The 15,583-nt window shown below is 71.4% G+C and overlaps 3 protein-coding genes across 3 annotated transcripts; 2 read left to right on the forward strand and 1 right to left on the reverse strand.

The window, feature by feature from the left end:
- The first annotated feature begins 6 nt into the window (after positions 1-6).
- Positions 7-1,212, forward strand: LOC113977904 (nitric oxide synthase, endothelial-like). The gene is made up of 3 exons (XM_027704435.1): positions 7-178; positions 797-991; positions 1,071-1,212. Exons 1-3 carry the CDS (start codon positions 47-49, stop codon positions 1,191-1,193), a joined length of 450 nt encoding a protein of 149 aa, XP_027560236.1. The 5' UTR covers positions 7-46; the 3' UTR covers positions 1,194-1,212.
- A 483-nt stretch (positions 1,213-1,695) lies between these two features.
- LOC113977901 (autophagy-related protein 9A-like) lies at positions 1,696-8,243 on the reverse strand. Its single transcript, XM_027704433.1, is given in 15 exon segments — positions 1,696-1,962; positions 2,234-2,352; positions 2,485-2,581; positions 3,216-3,318; positions 3,873-4,081; positions 4,152-4,397; positions 4,600-4,716; positions 4,718-4,780; positions 5,257-5,410; positions 5,509-6,257; positions 6,717-6,858; positions 7,242-7,400; positions 7,481-7,545; positions 7,673-7,716; positions 7,891-8,243. Coding segments are annotated over 14 exon segments (2,505 nt in total). The 5' UTR covers positions 8,144-8,243; the 3' UTR covers positions 1,696-1,962; positions 2,234-2,248.
- Positions 8,244-10,266: 2,023 nt separating this feature from the next.
- On the forward strand, positions 10,267-15,067 carry ABCB8 (ATP binding cassette subfamily B member 8). The gene is made up of 16 exons (XM_027704434.1): positions 10,267-10,343; positions 11,114-11,420; positions 11,791-11,946; positions 12,026-12,120; positions 12,192-12,297; positions 12,376-12,537; positions 12,626-12,711; positions 12,784-12,881; positions 12,966-13,071; positions 13,170-13,203; positions 13,289-13,425; positions 13,532-13,626; positions 13,825-13,958; positions 14,033-14,180; positions 14,467-14,717; positions 14,803-15,067. Exons 1-16 carry the CDS (start codon positions 10,267-10,269, stop codon positions 14,881-14,883), a joined length of 2,073 nt encoding a protein of 690 aa, XP_027560235.1. The 3' UTR covers positions 14,884-15,067.
- The last annotated feature ends 516 nt before the right edge of the window (positions 15,068-15,583 follow it).

Raw genomic sequence — 15,583 nt, forward strand, 5'->3', positions numbered from 1 at the left:
GCAGGGAGCCAGGGCCACTGTCCCCGCAGGTGTCTCCCTGGGCCCCATGGTGCTGGTGTTTGGGTGCCGCTCGTCTGCCCTGGACCACATCTACTGCGAGGAGATGGAGCAGGCGCGGGAGCAGGGGGCCCTCAGCCAGGTGCTCACGGCCTTCTCCCGCCAGCCCGGGACCCCCAAGGTGTGACGGGGACAGGGGTGGGATGGGAACGGGATGGGGAGAGACTGGAGTAAGGATGGAGCTGGGGAGGGGCCGTGATGGGGACAGGGACGGGGACAGAAATGGAGGGATCCATGGTCAGGCACTCACAGCTTTCTCCTGCCAGTCCAGGACCCACAAAGTGTGACGGGACAGGGACGGGATGGGGACCGGATGGGGACAGGGATGGGATGGGGACCGGATGGGGACAGGGATGGGATGAGGACAGGATGGAGGGGCCCCTCAGCCAAGGTGCTCATGGCCTTCTCCTGCCAGCCTGAGACCTCCGAGGTGGGATGGGGACAGGGACAGGATGGGGACAGGGATGGAGCTGGGGAGGGGACTGTGATGGGGACAAGGACATGGATGAGATGGGGATAGAAATGGAGGGGACAGGGATCAGTGGGTGACACAAGGCCAGGGAAGGAGGAGAGGAAGAGAGGGGCCAAGGACACATATGGGGACAGGGACAGGATGGGGACACGAAGGGAGGAGGGGCTGGGGAGAGGGATGAGGACAGAGACAGCACAGGGGTGGGGATGGGGACCTGGGGACGGGTTGGGTGGTGCCAGGTGCCATCGGGCCCCGCGGTGTCCCCAGACCTACGTGCAGGACGTGCTGCGGGCGCAGCTGGCGGCCGAGGTGCACGAGGTGCTGTGCCAGCGCGGGGGCCACATGTACGTGTGCGGGGACGTCACCATGGCCACCGAGGTGCTGCAGACCGTGCAGCACATCCTGGCCCAGGAGGGAGACATGACGCTGGGGCAGGCGGGGGACGTCATCAGCGAGCTGAGGGTAAGGGCTGGGACCCCACGGGGGACCCCGTGGGGACCCCATGGGGTTCCCCGGCCCCGCCCTGACGCCCGTCCCGCAGGACAAGAACCGCTACCACGAGGACATCTTCGGGCTGACGTTCCGCACGCAGGAGGTGGCCCTGCGCATCCGCAGCCAGTCCTTCTCCCTGCAGGAGCGGCGCCCGCCGGGCCCGGCGCCCTGAGCGCGGGCACACGGGGCACATGGGGCACACGGGGCACACGGGGGTCCCTGCGGCTGCGCCCCCCGTCCTGCCGCCACCCCCCAGTAAAGGTTTTAGTTTTGATACCCCGGCCTGGCACTTGGGCTCCTGTGGTGGCACCGGTGGCTCTGGGGAGGGGACGGGTTCTGTGGCACCTCTGAGGTCACCCGTCCACACTCGGGACACGGGAGGTGGGAACCAGGGGGGCTGAGGGGACGTGGCCGTGCTCTGGCCACGAGGAGTGAGGGCACGTGGCCAAGGTGCCACGGCTCCGAGGGGTGGGCAATGGTGGGAGGGGGACACGGCCAGGGCCCTGTGGCTCACACCTGGGCAGCTGCAGGTGAGTGGCCCCACCCCAGCAGCACTCCTGCCACCTGCCCACGCACCCCAGTGTCACCCCCAAACTGCCACGGCCCCGTCCATGGCATCATCCTCCCAGCTCCCCCCAGCCCACCCCCCAAGCAGACAGGGGGCACAGCCCCTCTGTAAACCTTTATTTCTGCTGGTGCCCAGGGCACCGTGGGAGGCACCAGCCCCGTGCACCCCCCTAAACACAGCACCTGGGGGGGCCCCTCGCAGCACCCCCAGCCCCACGCCACAGCACGGGCACCAGGGACACCCCAAGTGGGGGGCTCCCACGGGCAGGGCCCCGACAGCAGCACAGTGGGCACGGCGAGCCCCCCACTGCAGCCACCCCACGCCCACGGCAGCTCCCCCGGCACCTCTGGGGGGTCTCGGCACAACCAGGGCCCTGTGGAGGGAATGGGGCATCAGTGGGGATCCCAGAGTGGGGACCCTGACAACTGGGGACCCCGGCACACGTGGCAGCCAGGCCTTGGTGAACCCCAGCCCTGGGGGTCTCTCTGTCCCCAGCCCTTGGGGTCCCCATGTCCCACCTCCAGGGGTTTTCCATGTCCCAGTCCCGGGAGTCCCCATGTCCCTAGCCCTGGGGTCACCGTGTCCCACCCCAGGGTCTCCCTGTCCCCAGCCCCAGGGTCTCCAGCCCCCCTGCCCCCACTCACCAGAGCCGGGTCCGGCTACGTCATCGTCATCGTCTCCTCTTCCTCCTCCTCCTCCTCCTCCTCCTCGGCCCACCCACCCAGCGGCATCTCCCGCAGCTGCGAGGCCCGGGCAGCCGAGCCTGGGGGGGCACAGGGCGGGTCAGAATCCCTGGGACCCCCCCGCGGCCCCAGCTCGGGGCTCAGCCCTGCGGGGGGGGGGTTTGAGCAATGTCCCCCCGGTCCCCTGAGACCCCCGCACTGCCGGTGCTCACCTGTGGTCACGAAGAGGGGTTTGGGTGTCCCCGTGGGCACCCATCCCCCCGCGGGCTGGGGGCCGGGGCCCTGCGGCTGCTGCTGCTGCTGGTGGAGCTGGGGGGGCGGGAGGAAAGGTCAGAGCCCCCCGGCATAGCAGAGACCCCCATATTAGTGCTCAGAGCCCCCCCCAGAGACAGAGCCCCCCAGCACGGTGGGCAGAGGCCCCCAGAGGCAGCCAGAGCCCCCTAGAACAGCGCTGCTCCCACATATTGGTGGTCAGAGTCCCCCCAGTATTGATGTTCTGAGCCCCCCACCATAGCAGAGCCCCCCATACTGGTGCTCTGAGCCCCCCCACAGTGTTGGCACTCAGGGCCCCTCCATGAGAAGCTGCCTCCCCATGGGGCAGCAGGGAAGGGGTCCCCCAGCCCATGACACCCCTGGCCACTGAAGGGGTGGCAGAAGGGGGACATGGGTGACATTGGCCACGGGGCCTCGTTCCCAGTGCCCCATCTGGCACTGGCTGTGGGGTCCCTGGCCAAAAATGGGGGAGGGTGGGGTGTCACCCCATGGGGCAATGTGAGGGGGCAGCCTGGAACAGGGCTGGGGACAAGGAGTGGGGGACAGGGACAAGGGATGAAGGACAAGGGACGTGGGACAGGCGCCAGGGCCAGGCAGGACCCCCCGGGGCTGAGGGCAGAGCAGCTGGACAGTGACACTCCGGTGGGCAGGGGCACCCCGGGGGACACACCTGGTGCAGGTAGATGGCGTGGAGGCTCATCTCGGCCGAGGCCACCTCAGCCAGCAGCGCCGAGCGGCTCAGGCTGCGCAGCCGCGACTCGCTCAGCGCCGGCCTGGGGGGGCCGCAGGGGGGGGGGCGATGTGACACCCCCACCACGACACCCCCTCTTCACCCCTGAACCGCTGTGACAGCCCCCTCCCTACCACGACGCTTCCACCCCGCCTCGACAGGTATGACCCACCACAACACTCCTCCCCTCCACCCCCTCCCCGCCGTGACACCCCCTCCCCACCGTGACACCCCCGAGTCACTGTGACACCACTCCCTGCCGTGAAAGCCCCTCCACGATACCCTCTCCCCGCCATGACACCCCCGAGCCGCGACACCCACCCCTGCCATGACCCCCCCTGTGATATCTCCGAGCCACCGCGACGCCCCCTCCCCACCATGACAGCCCCTCCCCTCCTTGTCATGGCACCCCTTTCCGCCACCACCCCCCGTCCCCACCACAACACACCCTCCCTGCCCTGACACCCCCTTCTTGATGCCTCCTTCTCCCCTGTGATGCCCCCTCTTCATCACAACACTCTTGCCCTCCGTGACACCCCCTCCCCACCGTGACACCCCTCCCTGCCGCCACACTCCTCCCCAAAGCCCCCTCCCCACCTCTCCTCGGGGCTCAGGCGCTCTCCGGGGCTGTCGGGGGCTCCGCGCCCCTGCCCGGGCAGGGGTGTGCCCGGGGGGGTCCCCAGCGGGGTCCGCAGGGACGCCAGCAGGCTGGCGGTGGCGCTGGCCGTGCTGCAGGGCTGCCCGAAGCGCGGGTCCCGGGCCACCAGCCCGCTGGCCATCAGGACACTGGCCACCAACCCCTCGGGCTGCGGGGACACGCGTCAGGGGGGGGGACCCCAAAACACCCCCCAGCCTCCCCAGACCGCCCTCACTCACCGCCAGGGCCGAGTCCTCGGACAGGAGGGAGGCGGCCAGCGGCCCTTCGGCCAGCAGTGGCCGGGGGGGTGGCGCGGTGGCCGCGTCGCGGGTCACCTGGGCGTGCAGGTGGCCGAGGAAGCGGCGGGCGGGCGGCGGCGGCCGCCACCGCGGGTTGCTCAGGGCGAAGCGCATCAGCGACAGCTCCGTCTTCCCGTGCTCTGCTTGGCGCTCCGGGGGGGCCTCCGTGTGACCCCCCGACAGCCACTGCGGGGACAGGGTCGTGGCACACCCCGACACGGGTCCCCCTCACCCCAATCGCCCACTACGGGGGTCCTCTGTGTGCCCCCCAGGCACCCACTGCAGAGATAGGGACACGGGACACCCCGACACGGGTCCCCCTGCCGCGGGACCCCCCATCCCCGGCCTCCCCCCGCCCCGGGTCCCCCCGAGCCCCCCCGGGCCCCACCTGGGGGTTGCCGTGGTGCCGCACGTCCAGCTGGGCGAAGGAGCAGATGTCGCCCACCCCGGCCACCTCCACCGTGAAGTTGCGGAAGAAATCCACGATGTCGAGGGCGCGGGGGGGGGAACGCGAAGATGAGGATCAGGGGGGTCACCAGGGGGCTCAGCAGCTCCTCCAGGATGAAAACCTGCGTGGGGGGACAGGGGAGTCCAGGGGGTCCCGGCAAGGGGGTTCCGGGGTGGGAAGTACTGTGGTGGGAGGGCCAGGGTGGGGGTCCCAAGGAGTCGGTCCTGGAGGGGGCAATCGTGACCCACTGGGGAGGGGGGTCTTGGGTGCAAGGGGTCTTAGGGCAGTGGGTCCCGGGGTGGGGGTACTGGAGATGGGGTGTCCTCAGGTGGGGGGGTCCCCGGGTTAAGGGGTCCCAGGGTGGGGGATTCCAAGGCATGAGGAGTCTTGGGGCAGGAGTGTCCTGGCATGGGAGATCCCAGGGTGGGGGGTCCTTGGAAAGGGAGCTCCCAGTCTGTGGGGTCCTGGGGATGGGGGGGTCCCAGGGTGGGGGATCCTGGGACAGGGAGCTCCCAGTCTGTGGGGTCCTGGGGGAGGGGAGTGGCAGAGAGGAGGGTCTAGGGAGGAGGGTCCCGTGGCAGGGGGGGCTGCACCCACCGCCTTGTACTGGAAGAGCTGTGCCATCTCAGCGCGCGTTTCGGCGCGGCCGGCGCGGCCCTGCCAGTGCTCGGGCAGGTAATGGACGTGCGCCAGGACCCGCTGCAGCAGCTGCTCGGGGCACCACACCGAGTGCTCGTCAGGGATGAAGGACCTGGTGGTGACAGGCGGGGTCCCACCTGAGCCCCCCTGCCCACCCGGCACGGCACAGAGCCCGGCACGCCCGCCGCGATTGCCGGTCCCGGCACCCACCTGGCCACGGTGACCACCAGCCCCAGCAGCGTGATGGCCGTCAGGATGTGCTGCACCGTCAGCACGTCCTCGTCGTACACGGTGAGCACGATGAGCACGGCCAGCACGGAGCCGGCGAAGAAGCCGACGTGCCGGGCCAGCACGGCCAGCAGCGGGCTGCTGAACGAGTCCATGTACTTGGTGGCCGGCGCGTGGCCGCGGCTCAGCCGCGCCCGCAGCTCGTGGCCCAGCTCGTTGAAGTGCCGCAGGTAGTGGCGGGCGTAGAGCGACCAGCGGCGCGCGCCCAGGCTGCCCGGCGCCCGCTTCAGCCCCTCGGCGTAGCTGAAGAAGGCGAGGAGCAGGCGCCAGCCCAGCACGCAGGGGCACAGCGCCAGGTTGGCCACCCCCAGCAGCACGGCCGCCCGCGCCAGCCCCCGCGCCAGCGCCCGCCGCGCCCCCGCCCGCTTCACCTGCGGCCGCAGGCTCCAGGTGTTCTGGAAGAGCGCGGCCGGGCCCCGGAACAGCAGCAGCTCCAGGTTGAACTGGAGGCCGCGCGTGAGGAAGACGACGGGGCCGAGCAGCGGGAGGTGGAAGCGCACGGGCAGCAGGGACTTGTTGACCATGGCCACGGTGTAGTTGCGGAAGCGCAGGATGCGGTGGTGGATGTCGAGCTCCGTCAGCTCCCGGCGTGGCACGCACAGGGGCTGGCGCCGCTGCAGCGCCAGCAGCCGGGCCTGCACCGACTGCCAGCTGTGGTTACACAGCTCATCCTGGGACAACGACACGGGTGTTGGCGCTGGCGTGGTACAGCATGGCACAGCATCACCCGCCAGCTGTGGTTGCACAGCTCCTCCACTGACAATGGCAGTGATTGGCACTGGCACTCCGTGGCACAGCTCAGCACAGCACAGCAGCACGTGGCACTGCTCAGCACCGTGCAGCACAGCATGGCACGGCTCAGCACCGTGTGATACAGCTCAGCACGGCACAGCCCAGCACCACACAGCACCGGCGTGGTTCAGCATGACATGGCACATCTCAGGACCACGTGTCAATGGCACGGCTCAGCACCACATGGCACGGCTCAGCATGGCACAGCCAGCACCATACAGCATGGCACGGCACGGCTCAGCATGGCACGGCTCAGCATGGCACAGCCAGCACCACACGGCACAGTCCTGACCCCAGCCTGTCCCCAGCCCTTCCCAGCCCCTCCAGCCCGCACTCACCGCGGGGATGCCGAGCGCTCGGATGTAGAAGCTCCGGATCTCCCAGTAGCCCACGAGGCGCCGGAGCGCCGTGACCAGGCGGCACAGCCAGACCATGCCCGCCAGCACCAGCAGGAACAGCAGCCACCCGCTGCCACGGAGCCTGTGGGGACACAGATGTCACCAGTGCCACTAGGACCCCCCTGTGGCCACCCGCTGCCACAGAGCCTGCAGGGACACAGGTGTCACCAGTGCCACCAACTCAACTCCCCCATGGTCACCTGCTGCCAGGGAGTCTTTGGGGACACGTGTCTCACCAGTGCCACTGGGACCCCCCACGTTCATGCCAGCAGGCCCAGCAGCCACCTGCTGCCACGGAGCCTGCCAGGGGCACGCGTCACCCACAGCACCGGGACCCGACTGGGCCACACCAGCGGCACTGAGACCCCCCTGTGGCCACGCCACCAATGCCAGCAGGGACAGCAGCCACCCCACGAGTCACCCACAGCAGCGGGCCCCTGGCCAGCCCCCCGTGCCCCTGCCCACCTGCGGGCGCACTGCGGGGCGGGCAGCACGGCGTCGGGCAGCGTCACCTTGGCGTGCTCGGGCACGTGGCTCTGGTTCAGGGGCCGGGTGGCAAACAGGACGTCGTAGTCGACGCAGCACAGCAGGAACGTGCTGAAGGTGACGACGAACAGGAACTGCCTGGGGGGCGGGGGGGGGTCAGCGGGATCCTCGTGTCGGGTCCACGTGGCACCGTGTGCCCACAACGAGGTGCCACTTACACCAGCTCGAGGACATCTGAGAGCACAACGCAGGCGAAGCCGTTCCTCTGGTGGAAGTGGTAGATGTACGGGGGGGGGTTAAGGAACCTGTGAGGGTGTGACAGACCCCACCGTGCCATTCCCCCATTCTCGGGGTCCTCCCATGTCCCTCCACGTCCCCCCACAGTGCCACCAAGGGCTGTGCCAGGATATCTTGGTGAAGAAACTGTCCAGGTCCTTGATGTGGTGCCACGAGTCTGTGGGGGGAAACACGTGGGGGATCAGGTGGGAATGGGGTATGGACACCCCAGCCTGGGACCCCCACCTTGGGACCCACAGATCCCCACCTGGGACTCATAAACCCCCCCGCCTGGCACCCCCAGACGGCCCACGGGGACCCCTGGATCCCCCACCAGGTGGGGCCCCGGTACCTGTTGGGCCCTCGGTGACGTGCAGCAGCAGCTCCTCCTCATCCTCGCCCGGGGGCGAGTCCTCCTCGCAGTCCTCCAGCCGCTGGTATTCCCGGTATTCCGGGTACTCCGGGTCCTTCTCCCCCTGCTCTGCCATCACCTGCGGGGACACCTGTCGGCACCGGCTGCCGCGGTGGGGCGGCCGTGGGGCAGGCGAGGGGGGCAGGTTTTGGGCACCGGAAATGCCGCGGAGGTCCCGCAGCGTCACCCACATGCCCCAAATTCGGGTGGCCTGAGCTGGCCCCGGCCTCGGGCAGGTGACACTACGGGTGACACCGCAGCTGCCACCAGCCTGTCCTGTCCCACCGGCCGAACCAGTGCCAGGACCTGCCATGACCCCGCGGGGTCCCCCGGGACAGACCCCCCCCGCCCAGCCCGAGGGACCCCAACTGACCCCCCCATGCTGTGCTGCCCCCCGCAGTCCGCGTGGGGGGAGCCCCCTCCCCATGGACCCTGTACCCACAGCCCCCACATCCCTCATCTCCATAGAGCCCCTCTCCACAGTCCCCTGTACCCACAGCTCCCCACCCCACAGCCCCCCTTTCAGTGCCAGGGGGCAGCAGCCGGGAGCGGGACCAGCTCAGAGCCAGCCCTCTGTCCCAGTGGCCTCTCAATGCCCTGGGGACCCCCTGCCCGGGAGAGGACGGGACTCCCCGCTGGGGCAGGGCAGGACCCCACACCCCCGGGACAGGACCACCCCCCAGAGCAGGGGAACCCCCAGCCCCCAAGGGGAGGACAGGACTCCAAACCCTTGGAGGGGACCGTCACCCCCCTGGTGACCCCCTCCCCTCGGCACAGGATGGGACCCACACCCCTGGAGCAAGACAGGACCCCCAACCGCGGAGCGCGACGGGACCCCCCCGGCCCCCCCTCCATCACCGCCGCTGCCCCCGCAGCCCCGCGCGTCACCTGCGTCCCCCGCGGTGGCCGCAGCCGGTGTCCGGCCGGGCCGGTGGCCGCAGGTGACACGGTCCGGCCCCTCCTGCCCGGGGTGACTCACGGTGCGGGACCGCGGCCGCGGGGCCGGGACGGCGGGAGGGACGCGACCCCCACCTGCGCAACACCCCCCTGGGGACAGCGGCCGCGTCCCCCGGGATCGGGTGTCCCGGCGGGTGACACCGGCACGGCCCGTCCCGGCCCCGCACGGGACGGCCAAAAATACCCGCAGGGCCCGAAAATAGCCTGGGACTGTAAACAGTGGGGGGGCAGGGGAGACCCCCGGGCGGGGGCCGGGCAGCCGGGACCCCCCCCGGTGTCAGGGGACAGAGCCCAGGGGACACGGTGGCCCCAGGCAATGGCCCCGGTGACCCTGCCGGGACACAGGTCTGTCCTCGCAGCGGCACCTTGTCACACGGGGACCCCCGCGACCCCGCGTGGGGACACAGCGGGGTCACAGCCCCACGGTGACACCCCCACGGCGACACGTGACCCGAAGGTGACACACGGCTGCCCCGTGGGGACACGGGCGCGGCACGCCGGTGACTCCCGGGAGCGACCCGGACTCCCCGGGGGTCACACGTGGGGACTCGGGCATCGCCACCTCTGCCCCGGTGTCCTCGTGTCCCCCGGCGTGGGTGTCCCGGGGCGGCGGCCGGGCTGGGGACCCCGGGAAGGAGGGGGGGTTTCCCCGCACCGGGGACAGCGGGGCTCTGCCACCCCCTGTCCCCCCCGTCCCCGTGTCCGCGTCCCGTCTCACCTGGCCGCTCGGGGCTGGCTCGGTCCCCGCCGTGCCCGCCGCTGTCCCCGCCAGTGCCGGGCGCTCACGGGGCCCCGCGCCCGCCCCGGGTCTCGCCGCCGGCCATGGCGGCAGCGGCCCCGGGGGGCGGCGGGGGGGGGTCCCGGTGCGGGGTCCGAGCTCCGGCGGGGGTCCCGGTGCGGGTCCGGGGGGTCCGGAGGCGGCCCCGAGGAGGGCGGGGGTGCAGGGACCAGGAGCTGGAGGGGTCGGGGTGCGGAGCCCGGGGAAGGGGCCGAGGGGCTGGTGCGGGGCCGGTGCTGGTGCAGGGCCCGGGCCGCGGTGTTTGGGGCTCCGCCCGCCCGGGGCCGCCCCCCCCGCCCCCGGTTCCACCCCGGTCCCTCCCCGTGCCGTCCCCGTGCCCGCCCTCCCTCCCGATGCCGCCCCTTCGTCCGGTCCCTCCCCGGTTCCCTCCCGGTGCCGCCCCTTCGTCCGGTCCCTCCCCGTGCCGCCCTCGGTGCCGCCCCTTCGCCCGGTCAGTCCCCGGTCACTCCCCGGTCCCTCCCCGTGCCGCCCCCGGTGCCGCCCCTTCGCCCGGTCAGTCCCCGGTCCCTCCCCGGTGCCGCCCCTGTCCCTCCCCGCTCCGCCCCCCTCCCGGTGCCGCCATGCCGCTGCCGGTGCTGCTGCTGCGGGCGGCGGGCGCTTGGACCCGGCTCCGACCGACCTCAGCCCCGGGGCGAAGGTACGGCGGGGGACGGGGGGTCCCGCGGGGGTCCCGCACTCCCGATCCCTTGAGTGGGAGGGGAAGGAACCCCGATTCGCGGTGGACAGAGTCCGGACTTTGGGGTCCCGGGGGAGCAGGGGGGCTGTGGGGGGATCGGGGCTCCCGGGGAGTTCAGGGGTGCGTGGATGTCCCGGGGCAGCGGGGCGGGGTCGGGGGGGGGCCCGATACAGGGTCAGGTACTGGGGAGCCCCAGAGGGGTCCCGGACTCAGTGGGGGGACTCTTTGCAGTCCTGGGGTGTCCCGAGGGGGATCCCAGACTCACAGATCCCTTGGGTGGTGGGGGACCCCAACTCTTGGTGCGAGGATGGTGAGAGGAACAGGGACTCGGGGATTGTGGTGTGTCCCTGAGGATCCCCGAGGGTCCTGGTGGGCACCCGGACTCCTGGGTCTCCTCTTGGTGGGGTATGGTGAGCCTGGACTCTGGGGTTGCGGAGGGTCCCAGAGGGGGCCCTGGACTCCTGGGTCCCTTGGAGGGGGGAACACAACTCTTTGTGGTGGGAGCTGGGACTCTGGGGTCCCGGGGTGTCCCTGGTAGTCCGTGGGGGCTGTGGGGGGGTCGGGGCTCCTGGGGCCCCAGAAGCAGGGACATGGGTAACAGCAGGAGCGGGGTTGGGGTCTCCCTGTGCCGGACAGCCCCAGGCGCTGGGGGGCTGCTGGTCCTGCTGGGGGTCCCCGGGCTCCCTGGGGCTCTCCCCATTGGGACACACCGTGCTCACTCTTCTCCCCAGTTTCAGGTATGGGGGGGGCCACCTGGGTCTGGCCAGGCCCCCCCGGCTGCACCCCCGGCTGCCCCCCGCCCCCCCCACCCCCCTGGCCCCCCGGTGCCTGCTCCTGGCCGGCTCAGCCACGGGCTGTGTGGTGCTGGGGCTGCTGGGCACGGCCGCACGCTGCCAGGAGGCCGCTGTCCCCGCTGTCCCCACCATCCCTCCCGGTGTCCCCGAGCCCGCGGAGCCCCCCCCGGAGCCCCCCTTTGACTGGCAGCTGTTCTGGACCTTCCTGCGCCCGCAGCTCCTGGCGCTCTCCGCCGCCGTCCTGGTGAGCAGGGGCGGGTGGGTGGCCACGGTCCTCTCATGCCCACTGTCCCCGTGTCACACCTGCGCTCGGGGGTGGGACGTGCTGTCCTGGTGCCACAGCACAACGGCCACAGTCCCGGTGCTGGGGCATGGTGGCCACTGTCCCGTTGCCGTGGTGTGACACCTGCCGTCCCGGTGTCACAGCGTGACAGTCACTGTCCCACCGCCACAGCACTGGGCAGTGGCATTGCAGCAGCTGTCCCCGTGCCACGGTGTGACAGCCACTGTCCTGGTGCCGTGGTGTGACAGCCACCGTCCTGGTGCCGTGGTGTGACGGCCACTGTCCCGGTGCCGTGGCCTGACACCCGCTGTCCCCGTCCGTGTGCCCACAGCTGGCGCTGGGCGCAGCCCTGCTCAACGTGCGCATCCCGGTGCTGCTGGGGCAGCTGGTGAACGTGGTGGCCCGCTGTGCCCGCGGGCACATCCCCACCTACCTGCGGGAGGTGCGGCGCCCGGCCCTGCGCCTCCTCGCCGTCTACTGCCTGCAGGTGAGCGCTGACCTCCCCAAAGGGCGGGTGCTGGGGGGCCCCGGGGGTGCCCCCGCCCCTCCTGACCCCCCTCCTGCAGGGGCTGCTGACCTTCGGGTACATCGCGCTGCTGGCGCGCGTCGGCGAGCGGGTGGCCGGCGACATGCGCAAGGCGCTCTTCACCACCCTGCTCAGGTAACCCGGGGGCACGGGGGCGAGGGGGGAGCGGGGAGAGCAGGGACCCCCACCCACCGCTCCCTCGGCAGGCAGGACGTGGCCTTCTTCGACGCCACGCGCACGGGGCAGTTGGTGACGCGGCTGACGGCCGACATCCAGGAGTTCAAGTCCTCCTTCAAGCTGGCCATCTCCCAGGTGAGGCCGGGCCTGTCCCGGGTGAGCCCAGCGGCCCCCCGGCCCCCAGCCCCCCCCCCCCACCACCCCCCCCCCCAGGGCCTGCGCAGTGGCACCCAGACCGCCGGCTGCTTCGTGTCGCTGTACCTGCTCTCGCCCAAGCTCACGGGGCTCTTGGTCGTGGCGCTGCCGGCGCTGGTGGGCGCCGGGGCCTTCATCGGCGCCTTCCTCCGCAGCCTCTCCCGCCAGGCACAGGAGCAGGTAACCATCTCCTGCCCCCCCGGCCCAGCCCTGCCACCCCCAGGGGCCGCAGCCAGGGGTGTCCCCACTGTTCCCCCTGTCCCCGCAGGTGGCCAAGGCCACCGTGGTGGCAGACGAGGCGCTGGGGAACGTGCGGACCGTGCGCGCCTTCGCCATGGAGGAGCAGCAAGCGAGGTAAGGGTGGAGGGCTTGGGGGTGGCAAGGGGCAGCAGGGGCAGTGGGGACCCCAGGCTGTCCCTGTGCCAGGCTGTTCTGTGCCGAGGTGGAGCGCTCCGGCCAGCTGAGCGAGCGGCTGGGGCTCGGCATCGCCGCCTTCCAGGGGCTCTCCAACCTGGCACTCAATGGTGAGCGGGGGCCGTGGGATGGGACCTGGGGGGCTGTGGGGCAGGACCCCTTCCAAACACCATCTCTGCCCCCCCACCCCACAGGCATCGTACTGGGAACCATCTTTGTCGGCGGCTCCCTGATGGCTGGGGATGAGCTCTCACCAGGCGACCTCATGTCCTTCCTGGTGGCCTCGCAGACGGTGCAAAGGTCAGGGCAGGGCCTGGTGTTACCCCGAGTACCCCCAGCACCCCCCATTCCCCACAGCCTGCCCTGGCACAGCCCTGAGTGCAGCCTCTCCCCCACAGGTCCTTGGCCAACATCTCCATCCTGATGGGGCAGGTAGGTGGGGCAGGGGCTCCTGGCACCCCCAGGGCTGGGGGTCTGGTTCTGGGGGTCCGAGGGTGCTCCCACTGCCCCCCCGCAGGTGGTGCGGGGTCTGAGCGCCGGCGCCCGCGTCTTTGAGCTGCTGACACTGGAGCCCCTCGTGCCTCTGAAGGGAGGGGGCTCCATCCCTGCCCACTCCCTGCGCGGCCGCATCTGCTTCCACCGTGTTTCCTTCAGGTGAGCCCCCCCCCAGCCCCCTGCGGCCCCCCGTGCTGCCCTGCAGGCTGTGGGGCTGGCACCATGTCCCCGCAGCCCCCACAGCCTCCCTCTCCTCTGCCCACAGTTATCCCACCCGGCCTGGCTACCCGGTCCTGCAGGACTTCAGCCTCACTCTGCCCCCCTGTCAGACTGTGGCCATTGTAGGACCCTCCGGAGGAGGTACCAGCCCACCTGGGACCCTCTGAACCCCCACCTAGGGGGGGTAGCCTCATGGGACCTCGGTGTCCCAGCCCCTTACCTCTCCCTGGGCACGTCCTCCTGCACCCCAGTCCTCTGCTCGGTGCACCCAGTGGGTGCCAGGGACTGGGAGCCCTCCAGTGCTGCCAGAGCCGAGGGGCTGAGGGGTCCCCTCCGTAGGGAAGTCGACAGTGGCGGCACTGCTGGAGCGGTTCTACGAGCCCACGGCAGGAACCATCACCCTGGACGGGCACGACATTGCCGGCCTGGACCCCTCCTGGCTGCGGGGGCAGGTCATTGGCTTCATCAGCCAGGTGGGGACAGGAGGGACAGGTGAGGGGCTGGCTGTCCCCAGGGCTCAGCACTGAGGCCCCGGGCGCTGCCGCAGGAGCCGGTGCTGTTTGCCACGACCATCATGGAGAACATCCGCTTCGGGAAGCCCGAGGCCTCTGACGCCGAGGTGTACGAGGCTGCCCGGCAGGCCAACGCCGACGGCTTCATCCGCAGCTTCCCCCAGGGCTACGACACCGTTGTGGGTACGGCCGGGGCGGGAGGGGGACAGGCGGGGGTGGGACCCTGGCAGGGGTGACCCCGCTCCCACGGCGACACCGTCTGCACGGGAGGGATGGGGTTTGGGTGGGGAGGGTCCCTGGCTCTGGGTTGGGGCTCCTCCCGGGATGGTGCAGCAGTTGTTCCCCCATCCCCATGGTTGTCTCCCCCATCCCATGCTGACCCCCATCCCGCAGCGTCCTTGTGCTGTCCCCCCATCCCACGGTGTCCCCCGGTGTCCCCCATCTCGCGGTGTCCCCCGGTGTCCCTTAGGCGAGCGCGGCGCGGCGCTGTCGGGGGGTCAGAAGCAGCGCATCGCCATCGCCCGGGCGCTGCTCAAGGACCCGGCCGTGCTCATCCTGGACGAGGCCACGAGCGCGCTGGACGCGCAGGCGGAGCGGGCGGTGCAGGAGGCGCTGGACCGGGCGGCCACGGGCCGCACCGTGCTGCTCATCGCCCACCGCCTCAGCACCATCCGCGCCGCCAGCCTCATCGCCGTGCTGGCCCGCGGCCGCGTGGCCGAGGTGAGACCGGCGCCGGGCACCGGGGCGGGCGCGGGGGCGGCACGGGGGGCACCCGGGGGTGACGCTGTCCCTGCTGTCCCCGCAGGCGGGGACCCACGAGGAGCTGGTGCGACGGGGGGGGCTCTACGCCGAGCTCATCCGACAGCAGACCAAGGAGGGGTCCTGAGGGAGGGCCCCCCCCGGCTGCTCCCCGATGAACAAAGGAGGGGGCTCGAGAGGGTCCCCCCGCCGTTCCCCAGAGAACAAGGGGGGTGTGCTGACGGGGTCCCCCCGCTGTTGCCCAGTGAACAAGGGGGGTGCGCTGAGGGGTTCCCCCCGCTGTTCCCCAATAAACAGGGATGGAAGGCGGATGGGGAGCTCTCCTCTGTCCGGTGGGACGCGCTGTAGGATCCTCCGGGCCGCTCTGGGGCGCCCGTGGCACCGGGCGGGGTCTCGGAGTGACGTTTTTTTGTGGGCGTGGCTGGCGGCGCTGGCCCCGCCCCCCGCCCCGGCCGCGCTGCCCGCGGGGGTGGGGGGTCCCCTCTGTCACCCCCTGGTTGGGAGGAACCCCCCCGACAAGGGGGACCTCTGTGTGGCCTTCGTGGGTTGGGGACCCCCTGCATCACCCCTGTGACGGGGGACCGCTGCGTGACCCCCCAGGGTTGGGGGTCCCATGTGTCGCCCGTGGAGTGGGAGACCCCTGTGTCACCCTCGGAGTGAGGGACGGCTGCATCGCCCCCGGGGTGAGGGAGCTCCTGTGTCACCCCTGAGATGAGCGGCCTCTGTGTGACCCCCCTGGCGCAGAGAGTCCCATGTGTCACTTCTGGAGTGGGCGACCCCCTGGGTGACCTCTGGGATGGGGAGACCCCTGTGTGACCCCCGCTGGG

This window comes from Neopelma chrysocephalum, unplaced genomic scaffold (genome assembly GCF_003984885.1).
Source record: "Neopelma chrysocephalum unplaced genomic scaffold, ASM398488v2 Primary Assembly neopelma1_276, whole genome shotgun sequence".
In the NCBI taxonomy this organism is placed as follows: Eukaryota; Metazoa; Chordata; class Aves; order Passeriformes; family Pipridae; genus Neopelma; species Neopelma chrysocephalum.